This window comes from Neovison vison, chromosome 7, assembly GCF_020171115.1.
Source record: "Neovison vison isolate M4711 chromosome 7, ASM_NN_V1, whole genome shotgun sequence".
NCBI lineage: Eukaryota > Metazoa > Chordata > Mammalia > Carnivora > Mustelidae > Neogale > Neogale vison.
The window spans coordinates 1,169,591-1,194,216 of NC_058097.1; the positions used below are offsets into that span (position 1 = coordinate 1,169,591).

A 24,626-nucleotide genomic window follows, 5' to 3' on the forward strand; every position below is an offset into this window, starting at 1 on the left:
GGGAGACTACTGGACAGACAGATGGGTCGAGCCACTGTGGGCCAGGCTCAGCGTGAGAGTTTGCTCATTCATTCATTTGCTCCTTTGTCCATTAATTTTTCTGTCCATCCATCCACCCGTCCATCTATCCACCCGTCCATCTTTCCATCCATCCACCCATCCATCTGTCCATCCATCCACCCATCTGTCCATTCATCCATCCGTCCATCCACCTGTCCGTTTGTCCATCCATCCATCCGTCCCTTCACCTGTCTGTCCATCCGTCCATCTACCCATCCATCCACCCAACTATTCTGAATATTTCTGGGGCACATGACTACAAATCTCAGAGGCGGCTGGGTTTCTGAACCCTGGGAAGTGGAAGCCACCGCTCGACCAGGGAGGGACCTGCCCAAGGTCACAGAGCAAGCTGGTGGACGACTCACTCTGGACCTGACCCCTGCCAGGCTCTGTGCACTCGCTCTGTGTACTTCTGGGGTTCCCACCCCCAAAGTCTCGTGTGTGGGGGGGTTAGGGGGACAGTGAGGGGAGCCACCCCCGTCCCACTCCCATGGGCAAGTAGCTCTGGGGCTAAGGAAGTCAGCAAGGAAGGGCCGCCCCACTGTCGGAGGCCCTCTCCGAAGAGCTCCGCCACACCGCCGGGCAGCTGATCGGACGATCTGGGCTGGGAGGTGCACGGGGGAGACAACTGGGACCCATCAGCTGAGCTCGATAAGGGGCTCGCTGAAATGTTAGCAAAAATATTTAGACAATAAATGAAGTATCGGAAAGGCGCGCGTATCTTTAAGAAATCAATCATCGTGTACGGTGTGTCTGGACACTCGGCGCCGAAGCGCAGATAGCGCCTGCTGGGGAGATAAGGGTTAATCAAGGATTTAATTCTGTGGGAGATAAAGCTGCAGGGACGAGCAGACGAGGCTCCTTCCTCCCTCAGCTCCTCGGCCAGAGCCTCACAGGCCACTGGCTTCCCTGGCACTGGTCCCTCCCTCCCCGTGGACATTATCTCCCCGCCTGGGGAGCGTCTCCAACCTTGTGCCAAGTCCCCCCGGGCTGACCTGCACCCCAGGCCCAAGGAGGACAAAGCCCTCAGAGAGGAAGGCGGGGTGGTGACGTGGCCAAGACCCTGGGGCCGGGTCAGCCCTGTCCTTACGGAGCAGAGGTCTCCGCGTGGAGTCCCCGTCTGCTACTTGATTCTGACACCGTTATGGAGTCCCTGAACCTGCTGCAGACTCAGCTTCCTCCTCTGTGTGGTGGGAGTACGTGGACACGGCGCGGGCAGAGAAGACCAGGGCCGTGCATGAGGAGGGCACCCTCGGGGTGTGCAGGGAGCGACACCTGCCTGTCCCAGAGGGACAGACTGTCTCCAGAGCTGGGAGCAGGGGAGAGGGGCAGGCCACACACAGGCGCACCCCTTTATCTCGTCAGTGCTTCCGAGAACTCAGACGGGGAGCTCTCAGCCCACACATTCCTCCTCCTAGCCGTGGACTGCCCGTCAACAGCCCACCCTCTGAAAAGCCAACTCCTGCTTACATGCCTCCAGTGATGGGGAGCTCACTGCTTCAAGAGGCTGCTCGGAACACCAGAGTCTCCGTTCTCTCTGCGGAGCCAAAGTCTGTCTTGGGGTTGCCACGGATTTTTCCCTGCTTGGGCCATGGGACAGGAGGGCCAGCCGTCCTGTGCGCTGGTGGTAAGCGCGGTGCAGGCACTGTCTCATCTACCTGCCCTGGGAGGCGGACATGCCACCAGCTGCCCCTCTTTGCAGACGAGCTACAGATCTGCCACCCTGTCCTCTGCAGGGACGTTGGAGGGTCTGCAGGCTCAGGCCCCACGGACCCTTCAGGGCCCCTTGTGTCCCCACTGCAGCCCCACAGGCTCAGGAGCAGAAGCTCAAGGAGCTCAGGACCCTGCCTGGGAGTGGAACAGCCACGGAGATGGGCTCCGGACCCTGTGTAGCGGGGCCGGCCTGCTCCCGGGCAGGGGGAGCCCTCAGCCCTGCCAGCCTCCTACTGCACGGCCAAGGCCAGCACGCGGTCCCCTGCCCGGGTGCTCCGCCATGATGGGCGGCGTGGGTGGCCCCGGGGGGGCCTCGGCCGGGCTCCACGTCTAGATCTGGGAGACCGCCTGGATCTCTGGAGCCAGGCCCCAGCCCAGAGACTCTGATGCACATGGGCACTATGGACGGTGGTCCGAGGGCCTGCAGCTGGGCACTTCCCTGGCAGCTCCCCACCAGCCCCGTGGATACCAGTGCAGGCCGAGTCCCCGCACCCTGGTTTCTGCAGCTGAGAAACGGGCTTCTGTGGGCCCGCGGCTGGATGGAGCAGCTCGGGCAGCACCCGGTGTCTCTGCGTGGGGGAACCCTGCCCTGCAGCCATGCCACTGCCCGAAACCACACGGAGGCTGACCAGAGGCCCACACCTGGGGCCTGAGGACCAGGAGGCCCGGCACTGAGGGGCACCCAGCAGCCAGGTTGCACCTGGGTCAAGTCGCACCCGAATGCGACATCGGGAATCAGAAAGGGCCCAGGCTGTGGCTGCCCGTCTGGGGCGCCTGAGCCCGGGCTTGAGGGGACCCACCCAGGGCGCCTCCTGGCCTTTCAAGCGAGGGGCCGCAGGGCGAGGAGAGGTTTCTGGAATACGCGTCACGGTCCAGCCCCTCCTGGTTCTGGTTCTATTGCACACTGTGCATTTGGCCATCGTTTCCCAGACACCAGTGCCCTGTCTTCACCAGTGTATTTTAGAAGGAACTTTTGTACCTGTGCGAGAGGACGCAGACCGACTTCCGTACGAAAGCACTAACCCCGAAGCGAGGGACCCTCTTGTGGTGGTGATCAGTGGGGGGGGCGCCGCACACAGGCAGGTCATAAGCGCTGAGGACGTGAAGACCCTGGGGCACCAGAAGGAACCCCAGGGACGAACTGAACCTCAGTGTCTCTGCTGCCGCGGTCCCCAAGCTCCCGGAAAACCACCTCGCTTGTCCCTGCCCACGAAGGCCAGGTCCGGCCCCACACTGGGTTCCCTGTCGCCTCCCTACTCCAAACACGCGTCTCATTCTCTGTCTTGCCAACTTCTTCTCATTCGTTAAGGGCCTCCTCCAGGAAGCCGTTCCTGTGTCACCTCCTCCAGGAAGCCTTCCTTGTGCTCCCAGGCAGTCACCTCCTTCCTACCCTCCCAGTCCCAACACCTCAGGCCCATCGAGGGGCAGCAGTCCAGGGCCAGAGTGTAACCGGGCCTGGGCTCTCACAGCTGAGGGGCTCTGTGCCCCGGGCCGGCCTCTGCCCAGGCTGCTGCGCTGCAGCCGGAGGCTGGGTGGCTGGGGTTGGGGCTCCTTACCGGTTCCAGCTGCCCGGGCGATGAGACCTTGCTGTGCACGTTCCCACGGAAGGGGCCCCAGGACAGGCCCGCGGCGAGGCTGAGCCGAGCCCTGACGCAGCTCTGCCCTTCCTTCCGCAGTAGCTTCAGCTCGTCTGTGGGGAGAAGCACCGGGCAGTGAGGCCTGCCTGCCGCGCGGACCACCCAGCCCCGCCGACCGCCCGGCGCATTCCAGCTCTGCAGCCCCAAGCCCACCGGGAGCAACTGCCGGGACTGGGGCGCCCCAGCAGCCTGTGGTCCTGGGAGCCGGGCCGACCCTGCAGCAAGCCCTTGTCTGGGGGTCGCAGGGGACAGGACGGGGTGCCCGCAGCCGGATCTGAGCCCAGGGGGACCACGGCTGCCCCGTTAGGACGTGTGTCTCCTGCAGCACACGGGGGGTACACAGTGGAGGGTGCCAACGTCGGTGAGGCTGGCCTCTTGGTCCCCCCTCCGCACAGTCCTCCCAGCCCCTCCCCACTGGCCTGAGCCCCCCCAGACTCACAGAGCAAGCCTGTGACGGCAGCTGGGAAAATGCTTCCCCGAGACTTCCTGCCCCCTCGGGCTGCATGAGGCCTGATGTGTTCGGCCACCAACACGCTTAGCATAGCTCACAGAGCAGAAACCAAGTCAAAGAGCCACGCACCACCCCAGGGTCCTGGGCAAAGCAGAGTCTGCCCCTGGGGGGCCCTGATGTTGGCTCCGCTCACTCCCTGCAGATGGGCAGGGACGGGGACCCCAGAATACTGCTGCCGGGACCACCACTCACTTTCTAGAAAGGCCTGGGCCCTGAGTCTTGCTGCCTCACTGCAAGGCCTCTCCTCGATGAGGGTCTGAGACGCTTGGGGGCCGTGGCCGCCTGTGCCGTGCAGGGAGGGGGGCTGCAAACCCTCCAGGCGCCAAGTGCTCCTGTGGCCCGGCAGGGGCCCCGGGGCACGGGCAGGAGAGCCAACACAGGGCATGGCTGCATTTCTACAGACAGACGGGCCTCTGCTGTGAGTCCCTGAGACCATCATTCTCCCCAGGGCAAGACTTGGGGTGGGACAGGGTCTGGAGTCAGGCTCCCGGGTACAGCCAGCTTCCCCGCACGGTCCACAGGACCATCTACGGGGGCTGCACGCCGGCGCCTGGAAGATCCACGTGCCTAGAACTAGTGAACGCGCCCTTCTTTGGAAAAAGGGTCTTTGTAGACGTAATCGAGTTAGGAGGCTAAGAGAAGACTCTCCTGGATTAACGGACGGGACCCTAAACTCCGTGACAGACGTCCCTATAAGAGACCCAGAGAAGAGATGGAGAAGGCAGAGACCAGAGTGACGGGGTCAGGAGGAAGCCGGATCCTAGGCCCTGGAGCTGGGGGAGGCAGGAAGGACCCTCCTCCCCCACTGCCCCGGGAGCCTCCAGAGGGACACAGCCCTGGCCCAGCCCTGGGAGCGAATAGATTTTTGAGGGGTTAGGGCCCCAAGGTTGTGTGCGTTTGTTGGGGCAGGCCTGGGGATTCTTTGAACTACCTAAGCCGCAGTGTCCTCCTGTGACGAGGGGACAGGCAGTCGTGCCCTCAGAGGGCAGTCCCTTCCCTGATCCCACACCCTCTGCCCCGGAAGGCCAGGCTACCTTGTACCTCGGGTGCCACCCGGGCTGCCTGGGCCCACGGAGGCCTCACGTGGCCTGGCCTGGTCCCCAGGCAAGCGCTGTGGCGGCGGCCCCACTTCCTGGAGCCCCGATCGGGCAGGCTGTGGCCTTAATGGGCCCGATTATCAGATAACTGCCGGCCTAATGGCAGAGATAAGGTGTAAATACGCCAGGAGGCCCAGCTAAAACGTTCTAACTGGGTCCTTGTCTTCCCTGGGGCAGATAAGATGGCAGGGACCAGAACGAGGCTGGGGAGGCCCGCGCCCCATTATCAGCCCCCTGGAGAAGGGGGCAGAGACTGGCTCTGTCACTTTGCAGCTCGCCCATCAGGGTCCACATCCCTCGCCAGTCCACCCAGGACACCCATGGGCCATGGGCCACCCCTCCCTGGCCCTGCAGGGCCTATCCTCAGGGACAGGAGTGTGACCCAGCCGGCACTATGACCCACCCCTACTCCAGCCAGTTAAGTCCACCTTCTCCTTACGCCCCTTACAGGTGAGGACTGAGGCCCCAAGAGGTCACGCAGCGGGTAGGGGCTGTCAGAATCTAAACCCGGGCCCCCTGGCTCTAGACGCTGAACCAGGGCCCTGGGTGGATGTGGGGCTCTGGTTCCCTACCTGGCTGACCCTCGGGGGACCAGCACATGTGAAGGAGGGGATGAGGAGGAGAAGGCTGCCTAGAGGCAAGCTTGCGGGGGACTCGTCTGTCTGTCCACCCGTCTGTCAAGCAGCCCATCACCCAATGGGCTGAGCCTGTGCGCCGCACCCCCGCTCCCCAGCTGCTGGCGGGGGGTCACGGGGGAACCATCCAGCGCCCTCATGCTGCAGCCAGCTCCTCTGCAGGCACCCAGAAACCTCGAAGCAACCAGGGGTTGGCTTGCCCTTGGACCTTTGAGCAGGGCTGGCCGTACGCCTTTCTGGACGGCATTTCACCTGCTGGGACCACATGAGACAGGGATGGAGACCGGGAGCCCCTCTGATCCCACCTCATTCTCCACCAGCGTCCAGATGTCCTGGAAGGAGCCCGTTCCCGGCCTCGCTGGGCATGGAGCCCCCATCGGGAGATGACACCTTCTACCTGAGGCAGGGGCCCACCTTCCCATGGGAGGAGCCGCTGAGAATCCAGCGTGTGGGGGGCTGGCCCGGGGGTCCCCGAGGGCGGAGGAGGAGTGGGGGGGCAGCCCCGGGCTTCCCAGGTTTTCCGTCTTGGGGCCCTGGCCTCATGCTGATGGAGGGAAGGAGCCAAGCCAGTGAGCCTCCCCCCACCCTTGTGGGCGCCCACAGCCAACAGCCCTGCTCCCTAATCGGAACCCCAGGGCTGGCCAGCCGAGCCTCCCAGATAACAGCGTGGCTGGCGCTTCCCATGGCGGCCACTCCATCTTCTGGGTATCGTGCCCTGCCAGAGGGAGGGCTGGTTCCCGATAAAGGCTGCCATTCTGCAGGCCTCTGGGCAGAGCCCGGCACTCAGGCCTGGAGGGGCCTGCGCAAGGCCAGGGAGAGGGGAGGAGGCCAGGGAGCCAAGGAACTTGGGCTGGGGATAGGGCCATGCTCACCACAAAAACCCACCTTCCTGCTTCAGGGAGGCGGGTTCTGAGAGGCTGTGCATTAGGAAGGGTGGCCCCTTGGGTGCATGAAGGGCGATGGTAGGTACCTGGCTGGGTGAGGGGAACACGGCTGGATCTCAGCCCCAGCTCACCCAGAGCCCTTGTCACAGTGTACAACCCAGGCAACTGTACATGGTGGCCCTGGCAACGTTCAACATCCACCTACTCAGATAACCTATTTCTAGCAAACAGTTCCTGTCCAACCTCTTGCGTAGTGGAAAGATGGTCGGTCAGGCGGTATTTGAGCCCAGTTAGCACCTACCAGGGACCCTCTCATACCCAGAAGCAAAACTACATCAGGAAAGCGGGGGTGGGTGGGACCACCAGGGCCACCCACTCCTGGCGGACTGGGAACCTCAAGAGGCTTCAGCTGAAGGCCAAGAATGACTAAGTGGAGATGAGTGAGGGCAAGGGGCAAAGGGGTGGGGGTACTGACAGGCAGGAAGACAGGTTTAAACCGCCTCTGATGGCCAGCGGACCTGTGGTAGCCGGAGGGCCGGCTCCCCACCACACAGAGGCCTGGGGCCACGAGCACCCCAGCCACACTGCAGGCTCTCTGGACTTGGGACTCAGTGCTCACTCAGTTCCAAAGCCCCACATGGGCACAGGCATGAGGGAGACACGGCCTCTGTCCTCTGCCTCTCCTAGGAGACTTGGGCAGTGGCCGCCGGGAGGGCGGGACAGCTGGGGGGCTTCCAGGTGGAGGTGTCCTTCTCCCTGACACCCTCCTGTGGCTCCTGTCTGCTCTCTGTTCCCAGGTCCGGGCTGGTCCTGGCCTCCGTCCCCACAGGGGCTCACAGGGGTGATGCCACGCGCCCCGAGAACACGTGATCCCGACGCAATTCCCAGCCCCCGCGTATCAGGCCTTAGCCTCGCGTCTCGCACAGCCACACTGAAGCTCTTCCCCCAGCGTGCAGAGGGGGAAACCCAGGCTCGGAGGGGTTGAGCTACCGGTCTAAGACCCGCGACAGAGAGGGGAGACGTGAGCCCCAGCCCCAGCCCCGCTCACGGCCAGGCCCCGACGCCCTTCTCGGGGCTGATGCAGAAGGCCGCAGAAAGACGGGGACGCCCCGGAGGGGAGGTGGGCGCCTGCGGCAGGCTGGCGAATCCTGCTCTGTCCTCAGTCTCCCCTCTGTCCTGGTCTCCTCCTCCTCTGTCCAGGCCCCCGTGGAGGTCAGGCTATCACTACCGATGCCACATCAGGACCAAGACTAATCTATCCCGGCAAACAACCTCACACATGTGATTTCCAGAACAAACACGTCGCGCAGGATTCAGTTTTGCCCCTAAGCATCTGTGATGAGCTGAGGCCAGGGTTCAGGCATATTTATAGGATTGAAAAGTCAGCTTAGGTGGGGCGCCTGGGTGGCTCAGTGGGTTAAAGCCGCTACCTTCGGCTCAGGTCATGATCTCGGGGTCCTCGGATCGAACCCCGCATCGGGCTCTCTGCTCAGCGGGGAGCCTGCTTCCTCCTCTCTCTCTCTCTGCCTGCCTCTCTGCCTACTTGTGACCTTTCTCTGTCAAATAAATAAATACAAAATCTTAAAAAAGTAGTCACCTTAGGTTCCAGAGCCCTCTGGCAGCCCCCCAGAGGAGGCAGGGATGAGTTGCTCCCACTTCTGGGGCCCCGATGGAGGGGGTAGCCGGGTAAGAGACCTGGAGTCTGGAATCAGCAGGCCGGGGCTGGGTCCCGCCTCTGCCCAGCACCTGCTGGCCTCAGTTTACCTGCTGGGCCAGTAGCGGGGAGGGTGAAGGCGAGCGTGTTCGTTGGGGAGGCCAGCGCGGCTCTCCCTCCCTGGGCTGTCCCGGGTCGTGGGGCCCAGCCCAGGGTGGCCCTTGAGCCACGGCCCCTGGCCAGCTCTGCCTCACACTGGGCAGAGCCCTCGGGGCCACAGTGTGCACAGGGAGCCCGCCGGTCTGCAGAGGCAGCCTGGAGAGCTTGGGGTCTCACGGCAGGGATGGAGTCACCGCCACAATGGTCAGGTCTGGGGCTCCGACCCTGAGCCCGCCGGGCCTCGGTCCCCCGCCCTCACCCCCACGGCTGTCTTGTGGCTCTGACTGGGGGAAGCCCTGGGTTCTGCAGGAGCGTCTGAGCTGGGGGCTGCCTCTGCACCTGGCAGGTGGGCTGCTCCTTCAGGGCTCATGGCAGGTGGTCTCCAGAGCAGACAGCAGGTCCACAGGCCCCGCGGCCTGTGCGGGCGCTCTGGGGTCCCAGGGTCGCGCCAGCCCTCACTCCTCTGACCGGCCCATCGCCTGGCCCCACCCTGTGGCTCCCATGGGCCAGCTGGCCCCCGCCTTCTCGGGAGCGGCCCTATCTCAAGGATCATGCTGTTTGCCTTTGATAAAAGTCAGAAAAAAAAAGGGGGGGGAGAGGAAAAGAGGGAGGGGAGAGGAAGAAAGCCCTAGGCCGAGCCAGCCCCACCCTGCGGGGTTCTAGAAGCCTCCGTGGCACTCACCCAGAGTGGGTAAAGCTAGGAGGCTGTGTGTGTTTCCAAATGTCCTGTATGAGCACAGAAGTGAGGCCCAGAGAGGGTGAGCCACTCGCTCGCGGCCAGAGGGCACAGCATGGCCAGCAGGGGTGAGGGGGCGGCGTGGGGGGCACCGGCTGTCCCACAGTGAGGGGCCAGGCAGACCCTCCCCTCACGCGCTCGGCCACTCCCCCGCAGGTGCAGACCGCACTGGCCCTGGCCAGCAGTACAAGCCCCGAGTTCCTGAGGGTAACATGACTTGCCCAAGGTCACTGGCCGTCGAGTCCAGCCCTTTCCCTGCCCCCAACATAGTCCTCCTGACTGGGGAACCATGAGCTTGGTGGCAGGCAAGGTCCTAGGACAGAGAGAGACCACTGCTGTCTCAGGGCTGCTGGTCCTTCTAGAACTGCGCTGCCCAGAGGAGGGGGTGGACGACGGATCCCTGTGAGCCCAGCCGTCGGGGTGGACGCAGGGTCTGTGCCACCCTGGAAGCTCTTGAACCTGGGCCTGTGTCCCAGGACACACGTCGCCCAGCTGCAAGGGCCACCTCCCTCCCTGCCCTTGCTTTCTGCTGATGGGACATGGGGAGAACAGCGCCGCCTCTCCGATCAGCGCAAGGTGAGGGGACACGACGGAGGGGGGGCAGGAAGGACAGGGACACGTGGCGGGTGCACGGTGAGCGTCCTGCCAGGCCACGGCGGGCCCCAGGGGGGACCTGGCCAGACTCTCGACCACTCTGGGCCCGGGGCGTCCCGCTCCTAGAACAGACCACACCAGAGCCCACTCTTGGAGGTAAGGGGGCTTCCTGCGGGTCCACAGGACCCCATACAGCACCACAGGACCCCATTCCTCCCCCCGAGTCCTCGGTGCTCGGCCACAGCAGCCACTGCCTCCAGCTGTGCCCCTGGGTCCCAACGGCCTTGGCCGGAAGGGAGATTTGGGACCCACACATGGCGGGCAGAGCCCGGTCACATGGATACAGCCAACGGGGGCCACCTCCTGGACAGTCACCCTGAGGTGCGCGGAGAACCGAGTCAGGTGGGTGGGCGCCCCCTGAAGTTTGGGAACGGCAGGCCTGTGGCCAGGGAGCCCGCTGTCTGTGCAGACGCCACCTTCCCAGGGTCTGGCTGGAGGGGACGGCAAGTTCCCATCAGCTTTTGGGAATATCTTCACCTGCTGGGCCCACCCTGGCGGCACCCGTTTTTGCTTCCTGTGCAGACGGGGCAGCAAGGCCAGAGCAGGGCGCCTGGGGACAGGCTGAGCGGGAGTCCCTTGCACTGGGCATGAGGAAGGCATGGGGCCGTGTGCTGGTGGGTCAGCAAGGTCCAAGTGCAGGGGGCAGGGAGGGGCTGTCAGTGGCTGCAAAGGAGGCCTGACCTGCTGCTGCCTCTCCCATGGGCCTCCCCAGGCCTGGGGCAGTGGCAAGACTCCCACTGGGGAGCCGACAGGCCCGGGGAGGTCCTGTTACCTCCTACCTCCCAGGGCAGCGAGTATGCCCTGGGTACAAGTATGCCCACACAGCTTGGGCCCCCAGCTAGCCAGCACGTCCCCTGGACCAAGCCATACCTGAAGGCCACATCAGGAGAAAATGGGCAGAGCCTGATCCCAGCCCTCCCTATCACCAGGGGCCACAGCCCCTTTGGGCAGAGCCCGGCCCATCTCCTGCCCAGGCTCCCCTCTGTGAAGAGTGGGGATGAAGGGTTGCAGGGACGTGGCTGAAAGAGCTTTTTGGCAAAAACGGGATTGTCTGCGGTCCCAGAGCCCAGGCGGTTCTGATGCCTACTCGAGCAGCACATCCTCACCCCCACGAATCTGGCCCATCGCTGGCAGGGGCAGGACAGGATCCCAATGCCCAGGTCGTGCGCGCAGGCAGCGAGCCCACGGCACCCGCTGTGGCCACGAGAGAGGGAGTCATGGGGCAGGTGCCGCCCCAGGGAGTAAGATGGCGGGGGCAGGGGGACACGGACACACATGCGGTCACCGGCTCAAGGGCCAAGTCCCTTGAGGTCTCAGGGCTTGAGCACCTGCCTTTCAGGAACCTGGGGTGAGGGTTCCCACCCTGCCTCTGGCCGGGGCAACCCCCCAGAGCTCCGCTGGGAGGCCCAGACCCCGTGACCTGAGGACACATAAAAACGAGGCCCACCGGCCGTCAACTTTGAGAAACCGTATTCCTCCACAATCTGGGACTTCCAACCCCGTGCCGTGGCCGAGGCAGGCTCACTGTCCTGCGGCGTGAGGCCCCCAGAGAGGGAAGGGCTCTCTGGGACAAGAGGTGTTCAAAGGGCTTCAAGCCCAGAACCTTCCTTCCTAAGTAGCTGGGCTTAGGTCCCCAGGGAGCCACTCCATGGGGACGCGGCCCACCCGTGAGGAGCCCCCAGCAGCCTGCCCGGGGTGCGCTGTCCACTGGACACGGGCCTCGGCCTAATGTGCCCACCCGCTGGGCGTGGGGCCACGTGCTCTCAGCTTCCTCCTGCCACCAGGCGCTGCTGCCCGTGGTTCCATCCCACCGGGCTGGCCTGAGCCTGGGTGGAGCCGCCAGGCCGCACTCCTGGAAACCAGCTGCAGGGGGGTGGCTGGCAGGGCCGCAGGGAGGCTGGCTCTGCTGTAGGCCGGCGGGTGCCAGGCACAGCGCCCACCCCAGGGCATGGCTCTGGGCACCCCGGTTGGGACCTCCCCTCGCACAGGCAGTGGGGGCGAGGCCGCTGGCTGTTGGCCTCTCCCTGCCTCCTGCTTCCTTGTACCCTGAGACCCCTGTCCCCAGTGCTGGGGGCTGGACACTCACGGTCCATGAACTCAGCCTCTCCGATGGGCTGCCTGTCCCTCAGGCCGGGGTCACTGACGGCCGTGTCCTGCAGGCCCTGGCAGTGCCTGGGACCCAGGGGCACCTGTGGCTGGAGGAGGGCTCCGGGGGGGCAGAGCCAATGCTGGACACCCAGAGCAGCCGACCAGCCATGAGACCGGGCACAGGCGTGGGACCCCGGGACTTCCCTCCCCACACCCCTGCCTGGGCTGGGGGGGGCATCCTTCTACAAGGAGTAGCACGGGGTGTGGGGGGGCAGGCCAGGAGGGGCAGGGCTGGGCTGGGTCACGGGGAGCTGCCCTTGGACCACTGTGGGTCTGCACCACAGGCCCGCAGGGGTTAGAACAGGAGCCGCGGCCCTGGCTCTGTGCTCCCCACCCCCCCGCCCCGCCCCACCCACCAGCTGGTGCCTGGGAACTTCTCTTCCTATCGCTGGAACATCACTGGAAATTATTGATTTTTTTGACACAGAACAACAGCCCATCTTTATCGGGCTGAACCCTGGCCCCAGCTAATGGCGGAGCTGGGGCCTCCTGGGAATCGCCAGCAGTGGGGGTGGGGCTCGTGGAGGCCCTTCACCGCTTGGGGGGCAGCAGCCCTGAGGGCAGGGGGGTCTGTGGGGCTGGGGGCAGAGCCATCGGGACCAGGATATAGGTCGCTGGAAGGGACCCTGTGGGCAGCTAAAAGTCAGGTTTGGGGAGCAGGTTGTGGTGGGGGCTGCCTTCAACTCTGATCAGCCCGTCTGAATCCCCAACCCAGAGCTTCCTGGGGGTGGGGTTGTGCTCTCTGACACTAGACCCCCCGGAAAAAGCCAAGAACAGCTCGCCTGGCAGGAGGAGACACGGGGCGAGAGGTGGGGCCCGAGACCCCTTGGGGGTCTACGTGCCAGGCCCATGATGCTGCCAGGCTCCCCACAGCCCCACGGAGCCCAAGAACACTGCCTTCCTGGCACCTCTGAGTGTGAGAGCCCGTGGTCCCTCTAGCCTTCTTGAAACGCCAACTGCCGTGGGTCTAGGGGCCTCAGTCTTCCCAGCTGTGAAGTGGGGAGAGGGAGTCCCATCAGCTCCTGGGAGACCCTGAGGCTTGGGAGCAGGGGTGGGGGTCCGTGGCCCTCCCCGGCCCTGCCTTGTCCCGGCGGCAGGCTGGAAGCAGGATGTGTGATAAGGTAAAAAAAATGTCTCCTGTGCAAACAGCCTCTCTGGCTCCTATCGGCCTTCTGGCCCCTGCCCCGTTTTTCCAGGGGACGATGCACTGAGGGCCCTTCCTTCCCATCCGGCCTCCAACTCACCACCTCCTGGCCTCTGGCCTGGCCAGCCCACCCTGCTGCTCCCTGTCTGGGCTGGGGTGTGGCCAGGGGTCCAGGCCCAGTCTTCGCTCTGTAAATGGAAGGGTCTGGGCAGACGTCGGATGGTCGCAAGGGTGGAGGGGTGGCCCTGGGTAGTGACCCCAGCTTGGCAGGTACCCGCCTTCACCTAGGGTGGGGGGCAGCTACGGGCACCGAGGTCACCTGACGTCATGGAGAACAGGACACTGCCAGCGCCTAGGGCCCAGTGAGCCCCTTAGGGCTTACAAAGTTCCTTCCAGAAATGCCAATGGTCCCCAGGCACCTGCTGATCCCTTCTGAGCCTGGCGTCTCTCCTCTGCCCCACCCACAGAGGCGGGGCTCCCACACGGGGATGTTGGAGGGGAGGCTAGGGCCCCGGGAGAGACCTGGGCCTACACGGGGTGCTGAACCTGCAGAGCCGCCTGGGCCTCAATCCCGCCCCTCCCCCTTCCCTGCCATTGCCATTGGGGTGGTTCTTCTCCCCCTTCCCAGACCAGACCAAGGTCAGGGAGGACCTGGCCACACAGTGAGGCGGGGGTGAGAGAGTTCAAGCCCAGGGGTCCAACCGCATCCAGGGCTCTGCCTTCATGCCCCTCGGGCGGGTGGGGAGCAGTCAAGAACAGGGCTGGGCCTGGGCAGGGGAAGAGCGTGGTGGGCGTAGACAGAAGCCCTTGCCCTCTGCCTGCAGTAGACCCAGCTCCTTCCCGCCTCTCCTCTGCTCAGGAACCCTCAGGCTTCCCCTGGGCCCCAAATCAGGTGCCCTGTGCCGTCTGGGTGGAGCCCACGGCGGGGCATCTCAGCCATCGGAGCATGCGGCTCGCTCCCCCTCCAACCCTCACCCCTCGCTCATCTGTCAGGGCAGTGGCGCCGGGCCTCGGAGACCCAGCAAGGTCCCAGGCCATCGGGGGAGGGGCTGCTCCTGCCCTGGGCCGGGGTGACTGGGAATTCTGCAGCCCCCGCGGAGGCCCAGGGAGTGGGGCAGATGGTAGGCAGGTGCGGGGCCTCCAGGGTTTAGCCCCAGATCTGCTATTGCTGTGGCAAGACCCAGGCGAGTGTGTGCAGGGGGAGACACAGGCCGGCCCAGCGATTAGGAGTCCCTACAGACCTCGCTTCTCTTAGGATCGTTTTCCCCTCTTCTAGAGATTTTAGAGGTCAGCAAAATAAATAACGGAGTGAGGAAGTAAGTGGCCCTGTCAGGAGCACAGGACAGACCGATGCCCATCCACGCGGAGGGACTCTGCAGGGGCGAATTCCCAGGAGCCGAACGGCTGAGTCCAGGCGGTGCACAGGGGCAGCTGTGAGGGCCGGATGAGGGCAGACCCAGGTTCGGGAAGCCGAGGCCCTGCGGACCCCGCGCAGACCACGGCCCCCCGAGCACCTGCCGAGGCCACGGCCGGGACCCGGGGGAGCGGGGCCGAGCAGTCTTCTGTTGTGGGGGCAAAGGCGGGTCCTGGGCCGGGGGGGGGGTCCCTGCGACGACACACAAAAGCCCCTGCGATAGCATCACGCCGCATCTCAGGCCCAGCTCGGCCCTTTCGGGCAGGATATGACCAGCCCTCGAGCCAGTGGCGGCCCCTTTGTCCCATCTCCAGGGACCGATCTTATCGGCCGCGGCCACCGCCGCCCGTAATGGAAAAACACGGTGAGGAAATCAAAAGTTACGCACAGAGATAGAGAAATAATAAATAAATAAATAAAGAGCGACCCGCGCTGGCAGCAGGAGAGGGGGTCTCGGCAGACCAAGTGTCGGCCCGAGGGGTGGGCAGGAGGGCTGTGTGTGCTCCCGGTTCCCACCCTGGGTCTGAGACGGCCGCTGCACCGCGCCAAGCCTCAGTTTCTCTGTCCGTCAGGTGGGTGTGACCGAGAAGCCCACTCCCTGGGGCTGGGGCAGATCCTACGAGATCCTGGCACATCCCAGCCACACAGCCACGGCCACGACCACGGGGAGGGCCCACACCGGGCCCCGGGGGGGTGGCCGCTGTGCCCTGCAGGCCTCTGGCTGCCCGCCCTGCCCAGGCCCATCCCTGACCCTCCTCCTGCCTCCAGACAGCTCAGAGGCCCTGTCCCCATCCCAGAGGAGCAGCTGAGCCCACAGAAGGGCACAGTTAGCCTGAGGCGCCCAGTGAGAGGGGACAGCTGGAGGCCACCTGTGGGGCCCCCCCAGCCAGGGAGAACAGGAGAGGGACAGGGGAGGCAGACAACGACATCGGCAAGGGGACTCCTTCTGGCCACCAAGACACGGGACCAGCGCTGTTCCTGGGAAGGGAGCCCTGCTGGTTTGTGCGAGAGCAACAGCCAGGGTGGCTGCTGTGGCGGGAGCAGCCCCGTCATCTCGGGTGTCTCCTAGGTGCGTGTCTGTGGCCAACTCCCCGCGGAGGCCACAGGCTTGAGCGTGCTGAGCTGACATGCCCCAGGCCACATGGCCAGGCCGGGGAGAGTCTGGGTTTGGGCCTAGGAGGACAGAGAGCGAGAGTTCTGGAAGGGGTCCCCCAGGTGTGGACAGGGAGACCCCGACCTATAGCCACTGACATTTGGGAGGGGCTGGCCTGGGTTAGGCAGCCGCTCAGACACAGCCTGGGGCCAGGGGGCGGTCTGGCCTCGGCAGGAAGCCGGGCGGGAGGGCGGAGGAGGAAGCCGGGCTCGATTAGCCTCGGCGGCCGAGATAGGCCACCCCGGCCACAGATAGCCGCTCCCGGAAGGCCGGTGAGGTCAGCGGGCAGCACAGGGCAGGCGGCCAGGCCTGGGCCCCCACCCGCCGTCGGGTGGCCGAAGACTCGGGCCACTGTTCTGTCTACCTGCCCTCCGCCAAGCAGTGTCTGCACCTGGGGAGGGGCTGGGGTAGCCCCTGGGGACTGTGTGCAACGGGGTGGGAGGGGCAGGGCCGTGGGTGGGCTCAGTCCCCACTCAAGTGCCCAATGAGGCCCTGGGGGGGCCTCAGTTTTCACATCTGTAAAACAGGGAGCACAGCATCTGCCGCCAAACTTCCACCGGCTTCCTCACAGGTCTCCCGTGCACCCCAAGAGGGGAGCCCTGCCCCCAGCCCTTCCGCCCCTGTAGTCCCACCACAGGGCTTTTGCTGGGCTGAGCTCTATGGGGTGGGTTACCCAGTGCGTCTGTAGCCTGCTCCCCGAGCCGTGCACAGTCTGTGCGCATCCCTGCCCCCCGCCCACTCCTCTGTATCCCTGGCTCAGCGTCCGAGCCCCTCACTGCTGCCTCTGCCCCAGGCTGTAGCCCCAGGAGGGCAGTGGCTGGGCTGTCTGTCCAGGCCATGTCCCCGGAGCGTCTACTACACGGCAGGTGCACACGGACAGAGGCACCAACCAGTGAGCCACCGGGACGAGCGGCCCTTGCAGGCCGGTGGTCTCCGGGTCTTGCGAACACCTGCTCCCCTCACAGGTGCCGGGCCCTGGGGGACCTGCGGCCCACATGTCTGCTGGGGATGCAAATGGAAGACAGAACCAGCCAAGGGCCCATCTGGGTGCGGTAAAGAGCCACTAATCGCCATGAGGGGCTGCCTGGGGTCAAGGGGTCAGCAGCCCAGCCATGGGGGAAGCCACAGCCCGCTCTGTGCCTCAAGAGTCCCCACGAGAGAGGGACAGACGGGTCTTACCGCAGACGCGCCTCTGCACATGGCCTTTCTGGGGTGCGGTACGTGGCCTGGCCCCCGGCGCCCGCTGGGTAGTGCAAGAGGGGGCTTCCATGGGGTCCAGGCCAGTCATGGAGGACAGGCCACGGGCTCACGCATAGCCCCCACCCTCAGCCCTGGCCCAGGGGGCCCCCTGTAGGCCCTGCTCACAGAGGTGGGCAGCCCTGAGCTGTGGTGGTGGACGCAGGCCGAGGGTCCAGTGGTCAGTGTGCCCCCAGGGGCCTGGGCTGGCAGAAGCGGCTGACGGCTGAACTCTGTTTCCAAGACAACCATGTATGCGAGGCAGCCCCCTTGCTCTGAGCCTGCCTCCCACCTCACCCCTGCACATACCCTGGCTGCAGGGGGCTCTCCCCTCCCCTGTGCCCTCTGCCCCGGGGCAGCGGTGCCCCTCCCTCTCGTGGGCCGGGCACTGTGTGGGCTCGGTGAGGCGTCAACCTCCTTTGTTCCTCAGACACATGACTGCGTTGCTCTCGTATTACGTGGTCTCTGTCTCCCGGACTCAGACACCGGCTCCCCGGGCGCTGGGAGGCTGCCGGCCCCAGGCAGCATCGAACATCCACGTGTTTGCGGAGCGAGTCAGCGAGCTCCTTCTCTTCCGACTCCTGGGCCGCGGGAACCGTGCTCTCTGGGCTCCGCGGCCTGCGGCCCCACAACACACCTCGAGGGACGGAGGGACCACCCCTGGGGCCCCCAGCAGGTGCTCAGTAAGCACCTGTGCAGAAGAAAGGTGGGCCGACCACAGGGGACACACAGCACCCTGGCCCCAGGCCACCCCCATCTCCTGGAGCCTCCGTCTGCTCGGCTGTGAAATGGGGAGGCTCAGGAGGGGTCGAGGGCCGGCGGCGTGGGTCTGGGTGCGCGTGTACCCCGGGGCCCACGCAGCGTGGACTCCCTTCCCGGGGACGCCCAGAAGACGTGGCTCCTGACCCAGCCACTGGGGCTGATCTCTGGAGCTGCTGACCCCAGGCTGACCCTTGCCATCCGCCATCCCCCCTCGCTTGCTCCTCCCCCATCTGTTAATCTAAGACAAACAGGCCTATCGGGCCGCAGTGCCAGGCCCCACGATAACGCAAAATAGCTGAAATGATTTTTCCCACCCACACACACGGAGCCGGTGGGAGGGGACGCGTGGCCAGGCCCTATCGGTCCATCTCCCAGGCTGTCCATCAGGACAGGCTGTCCTGCCTCGCAGACCGACTGCCCGCTGCCCGATAACAAACCTTGAGGTTTGCCTCGAAACTCCGGCAAGGAGATTAGTCAGCCGAGCACGGCCCAGATAGGCAGCCCGACGCCCTTGCTCTCACCCTGGGGGCCAAGATTCCAGCAGGCTCCCCAGGACCCCCAGGGTGGGGGTGAGGCTCCACAGCTGGAACAGGAGGCAGCCATCTCCTCCAGCCCCTCACAGCACCATGTTCTCTGGGGGAGTCTTCTGACTCATCCGCCGCGGGGCAGTGAGCCAAACACCTCACTTAAAACCCTCCAGTCCCTCATTTTAGAACCAAGACAGAAGAGCCATGTATGGTCCCTACACTGAGCCCAGATCTTGACCCACCAGTGTCCATCCTAATGCTCCAGCCACACCCGGGTACTCAAACCTCAGGGCCTTTGCACATGCCTGCTCCGTGTCTGGACTCCCTCACCCCACTCTGGTCGGTCCTTTAGGCCTTGGCTGGGGAGGTTTCTGCTGACCTACAGTGCCATGAGGACATGGCCAGCCTTCCCGTCTCTGCCTCCAGGGCCTGAGATGGGGACAAAAAAGGTGACGCCTGATGCCAGCCAGATTTTGTTTTATAAGCAGTGGTCACCAGGAAAGAGTTCCTGGTTCCAAGGCAGTTGTGGGTAAAAGGGACCCCAGTCCTGGGGCTCTGATCACAAAGCCAGGCCTGGCCACCAAGTGTGAGTCTGACCACCCCTTCCTTCTTCACAGCCACCTGATGTCCCCAGAACTGGTGGGGAGTCACTGTGGGCCTCCCAGGTTCCCCTCCCTGCTCCCCACCTGGCAGGTGGCACCTGTGGACAGCCTAGCACTCAGCAGCCGGGCGCCCACTGCCCCAGCCGGGGTGTCTGGACCTTGGCTCCCAGACCAGCAGATGGAGAGCAGGTTCTCGCCTGCCCCGTGCCAGGCGAGCCGGCGGGGAGGGGACCCCACTCCACGAGGCTGGTGGCAGAGGACGCTCCTGTGCTAGGTGAGCTGGCAGGGAGGGGACTCTACTCCACGAGGCTGGTGGCAGAGGACGCTCCTGGACCGCCCCTCCAGGGTCCCCACAGCTGTTCCCTTCCTCTAGTGCCCTCATGACCCAGCCAGGCAGGCTGGGGGCACGCCCACTGCCATGGGACAGGGGCTCCAATGGGGGCCAGGAGGTGGATGATGGGACCAGGCCCCACACTCAAGATGGGACCCTAGAGGCTCTCGGTCCTAACGGGGCTGGCCTGTGTGCCCAACCTGCTTTTCCTTGATGTTAGATGCAGAGACAGGGGGCAGGGATGGGATGATGGCAGGAGGGCTGGGGGGCAGGGAGTAGGGGGCCGACCCCTCACAGGCAGAGAGCTCCTGGCCAGCTGCCCTCCAGACATGCTTTGGGGACTGCAGATTTCAGCTCTCAGACATTTGCCTATCAGAATTTTAAGCAGCCGGCCCCTCCAGCGGACAAGGTCATTTCGGAGATAAGAACACGGAGCCCCCCTTCCTGACTCCCAACTTTCCCTCCAAGCCACCAGCCCAGCATCCCCCTTCCCCAAGCCCCACAGGGGGCCTTCCCCATCACGGGTTGTAACCCTCCTCTACAGCCCGGGGACCAGGCTCCACCTCTCCCCTGCACCCTGCTCAGGCCCGGGCCTCGACTGCACCCCTGAGCCTTCAGACTCTCCACTTGTTACCTTCTCACCCTGGGAGGCCCAAGTGGGGGTCTCCCCGCTCGCCAGGATCTGCTCCTTTCCCCACATACCCCGTGGCTGACTCGCTGGCGTGGTTCGAGCTCACCGCACGGAGGACACGTCCCTGCACACCAACCCACAAGGGCCAAGAGGGTATTCATGGAACCCCTGGGGTGGGCTCTGTCCTGGCTGTCACCCGCCCGAGGTGGGCTGCTGTCCCGCCCCTCCGAGGACAGAGGTGACAGTGCTGGCTCAGAGCTGGGTCTCCTCTCCCGCCTGGCCCCACCGACTCGAGGTGCAGTGGGGCTTCTCGTGCCCAGGGCAGGGGAGAGCATCAGGGGATGAGCCCACACCGTGGTGGCAGCCTCTCTCTGCCTTGGGGCCACAGTGCCTTTCTGGCCCGGCAGTGGCTTCTCCCCACAGACCCCACAGACACTTTCCAGAGGATTGCAGGCTGCCCAGGCGGGCGGAGAACACTGCGGCTGGCCCTCTGCCAGCCGTGGGGATGACCTCTCTACAGGTCCCTCGGGAGGCCACCACTCTTGGATCTCCCCAGCCCCAGTGCAGAGATGAGGAAATGGAAGTCCCGAGAGGTCAGGCAAGCAGCCCACAGTTGCTCAGCAAAGCTGGACCCAGTCCTGGCCAGGTGTGCCCGGGGGGGGGCCGCTCCTGCCTCTCAGGGCGGCTACAAGGAGCGGCTCCCATGGGACCAGGGACGCTCAGAAGCTAAGCTGCCAGCCGCCCACGGAGCTCACAGCTCCTTCACACGAAGACACACCCCTGAGCAGCCCCCCTTGTCCCCAGGCTGCTTTTGGAGCTCTGGGGTCAGCAGGCATCGGGAAGGGGCAGGAATGGGCCTAGGAGACTGTGGACCCCTCACGTACCCCGGCCCTGCACTCCAGTGTTGAAGACGCTCCGGCTCCCCTGGGGCCGCCCCTGCGCTGGGGAGTGTCAAGGCCCTTCGGGGAGGCCGCTCTCCTGCCTGGTGCCTGGGGAAGCCCTGGGGGTGCTTGTGGCCTCGACCCCCGGAACGGCAGCTACATTGCACGTGCGTGCTAGGCTGGGGCACAGAGGCCCTGATGCCCACTCTCTGCTGGGCTGTGGTCACCCTCCCCTGGGCCTCCCTGGGTGGTAGGTCCCCCAGGGCAAAGGGGGTCCCCTAGAGCCCCATGAGCCCTGGTCAGTGGATGGCACCCAGACAGCAGAGGTGGGGGCGAGCACTGGGTGCCGTGCCGGGCGCGTGCTGAGCCCGGGGCTCTGTGCCATGACCAGGGCCTGCCTCCTGCACGCTGGGTGGGCAGCGGAGGCCTGGGGCCCCGTCACTCCCCCAAAGCCAGGCAGCGCATGGTGCACCGGGGTCCAAGCTAGATCCTTCATCCCAGAGGAGAACAGGAGCTGGTGTCCCCCAGGCGGGCCTCCAGAGCCCGGTCCCCGAGCCCCGGGGTGGGTCCAGCACTTTTTTCCACATCTGGGGACACTGAAGCGGCTGCCAGCCAGAAGCCAGACAGACTCAGTGACACATGGAGGGAGAGAGGCTCGCCCAGGACTGGCAGAGGGGCTCAGAGGTCAGAGAAGGGGAACGGGGGGGCAGGGCTCGTGGGCAAAGGCCACGGCGGCACGCTCCTCTGCCACGGCGGGTCACTGGGCTGGGCAGTGCCCTCAGGGACGCCGGCCTGGACAGGCCCTGCTGCCCCGTCGCACGGGCAGCCCCGCAGAGATAAGGGCTCAGCAGGCCTCTCTGGCTTCCCTGGCAGCGATAAGTGGGCCTGCCTGGGGTCTGATAGGGGGCAGGCCCCACGGCGGTTGGCCACTGGCGGCTTATCGGCCCATCGCTGCCCACTGTGCAGATATTCCTATCTGCGGAGGCTGACAGGGAGCCCCCTGGCCCCACAGGGTGCACCCCAGCCCTAAACCACAGCCACCTCAGGGCCAACCCCCGCCCTGGGTTCAGTCCTCCGCCTCTCAGGGCCTCCGTGGCCCATCTACAAAGTGGGGGTGAGGATTCTAACACCGAAGGGTGGGTGAGGCCCCCTGGGGCGGCGGCGGAAGCTGGCGATGACGTAGCACAGCCCCCACTCCGGAGTCAGGCCTGCGCCCCACACTGCCACCTCCCTGCTGGGTGACCTTGGATAAGTCCCTCTGTCATGCTGGGCCCACCTCAGAGGCTGGTGTGGGGGCTTCCTGGTGCTGTCCCCCCCATGGACGCTCTCCCCGGCGGCTGTGGCCTCAGCCTATGGCTTGCCCAGCGGCCAGTCAGGGCCCCTCAGGCACAGGGGTGGTCCCTGCTCCCTGCACTGAAACAGGAAGTTCCCTGATAAAGACTGGAATGTGAAGGGTCACGGCCGGTGGCAGCACTGACCTGCCTTCTGTGGGGGCCTCGTTGTTACCTCGTCTACAGCTGGGGAAACTGAGGCAAGGACCGCAATCGGACTACAGGGTCCTCACCCAGGGCTCGTGGCACCATCCTGTGTGCGGAAAGGCCCCAGGGCAGACCCAAGCACCCAGCAGGTAGGCACGTGGCTTAGCGGTGCCTGAAAAGGCCCTGAGGGCCTCAAGGACACAGGGCCCTGCGCCCCCCACCCTCGGACAAGCGGCGCCTTGGTGGAGACAGGACACGTGGCCGCCACCTATCTGCCAGGACACCTGGGTGCCCCCTGCCACCAACGGGACCCCAAGATGGCGAGGTCACAGCTGGGGGACATGATGCCCAGTGTGCGAAGGGCAGCACGCCTGCCACGCTGGGGGGGGCAGCGGGATCCCCAGCGCTGTCTTACCCAGGACATGCGGCTCCGAAGCAACACCACAGCCCAGCCAGGGGGAGGGGCCAAGAGCAGACTCACTTTCCCCGTGGCGTGGGGTCCCTGTCCTGGCTGTGGCCATCTGTGGCCCTCAGGAGAGTAATGGGCGGCCTCTGGGCCCTGGCCATGCCCTCCCTGACCCCGCAGCAAGGCCCTGCCTATGTGCCCCCTGCCACTGCCCCCGAGCCTCACCCGCACCACAGCCGCATGCACAGTCCCGGGCCCACCTGCTCCCGGCCATCCGGTACACAGCAGGTGCTCAATGAATGCTTCCCGCACCTGCGCTTGCCCTTGGTCCCCAGCCCTTGAGGACAAGCCATGCCTGTGCCTGGAGACGCAGCCCCAGAAACACCCCCAACGCCACCCCACGTTCCTCAGGATTATGAAGAACAGGCACACCTGCTGTGCCCAGGTTCTCCGTTATCCGTAAAGGCACAAGCGCGGAGAACACCTCTGGTCAGAATTTTGGCCGCAAACTGGTGATTGGGCCGAAGGTGGGCAGGAAACTCCCCTCAAAGCCACGCCCCGGGCTCCAGCACCAGGCAGGTGGGGCCAACGCCGGTCTCCCACGTGGCTGCAGCCACCCGCACAGACCTGGGCCCCCAGCACAGCGGGGACGGCCCTCCAGATGCACCCCTGCAACGTCTCTCCCTGCCCTCTCCCCCTGCTTTTCTTTCCCAGCCCAAGGGGGACGCCTCCTGGGAGCCCCCTGGACTTGTAGGCACGGCGTGGCGCCCAGCCCCACGGGCGGGCTGGACTTTGGAATGGGCCCCGACCCTGGCTCAGAGTCTTGCCCACTGGCCTCCTCAGACAGGAGGTGGGGCGTGTCCCCCACAAGCGGCCAGGACAGCAGTCTCCCCAGATTTTCAGAAGGCTGGGCCACCAGACCCCGATCGACCGCGGGTGTGCTTTACCTGGCCCACTCCAAGAGACACCGGACTCCTCCTCCAGCCTCGTGTCTGGCTCCTGCCCCTCCATCTCCTGGGGGCCTCCTGGGGGCGTGGGGGGCGGCGGTGATGGTCGGGGTGGGGGGTTAGCGTCTGCAGACAGAAAGCACCATCAGGCCCCGCCGTCCCTGAGTGCTGATTCACCCACCTCCCCACCCTGCCCTGTGGCTGGGAGGGAAACTGAGGCCCAAGTGGGTGACACGTGCCCAAGGTCACCCCCACACCCAGGCTGGCTTTAATGGGGGCAGACACCTCAGTTTTCTCCTGGGCCTTTAGAACCTCTCATCCCTTCATTAATTATGGCAATAATTGCTTTTCTAGCTGCAGCCAATAATTAAGAGTGCAGCATGCCCTACTAGGCACACCCAGGCCAGCGGGCACACGTGCGGGCCCCGGCTCCTCGGTCTACTGTGCCAGCAGCTGGGGGCCCCTCGAGCTGGGCCCTGAACCCAATTCCAGCCCAAAGGGCATATTTGCCTTCCCTGCTGAGCCTGATAACTCCCGCAGCCCCCAATCGATGAGCTCCCATAAAAGCCCCCCCTTGGTGACGTCATGCGCCCAGCAGATTATTAATACCCAAGATAAGGGCCGTGATTAACATCAAATAAATCAATCACACAGTATAAAAGTCCTATTATTTTTGGCTATAAATCAACGTGGCTGGCGGTGGAGCTCCAGCCAGTGCGCGGGAGCCGAGCGAGCCCGCCCCTCCCGCCGCGTATCTCGTCCATCGCCGCGTTATCACCGCGGCCTGTGCCAGGTGCAACCCCGGCTGCTTTTTCCAGCTCCTTCCCGGGCCCCGCCCCCACTGCTCGCAGCCCCAGTGAGGAGCAGATCAGATAAGGGCCGGCTCCCCGGGAAAACCACCCGGTCGAAGTCCACCAGCAACAGGCACTTGCCCTTTGGCAGCTCCGGGCGCCCCCGGTGGCACACAGCGCCCAACAGCAGTGATGATGGCGGGGGCGATAAGGGGCCCCCTCGCGTGCTCCTGCAGCCCTGGCCGCCCAGACACAGATGTGGAAACCGAGGCTCAGGCAGGGCAGGGGTACGGGCCCCGGGGAAGGGCCAGGGGGCACGCCGGCTGCACCTCTGGCCGCCAGGAAGAGAAGGCAGAGATAATAGCAATGAACAGGACGCGGCTCCCCAGCCACTGTCCCTGGGTGGGGACAGGGTGGGGAGGGGAGCCTCAGCCC

General features: G+C 65.1%; 1 protein-coding gene across 1 annotated transcript in view; it reads right to left on the minus strand.

Annotated features, from left to right (window-relative positions):
* Nucleotides 1-24,626, minus strand: part of ZFPM1 (zinc finger protein, FOG family member 1) — a 63,129-nt gene that overhangs the window by 12,207 nt on the left and 26,296 nt on the right. The window contains exons 3-4 of the mRNA XM_044255573.1: nucleotides 23,401-23,526; nucleotides 3,330-3,463 (exon numbers count right to left, since the gene is read on the minus strand). Of these exons, the coding sequence (XP_044111508.1) occupies nucleotides 3,330-3,463; nucleotides 23,401-23,526 (260 nt within the window). The remainder of the gene's footprint in view (nucleotides 1-3,329; nucleotides 3,464-23,400; nucleotides 23,527-24,626) is intronic.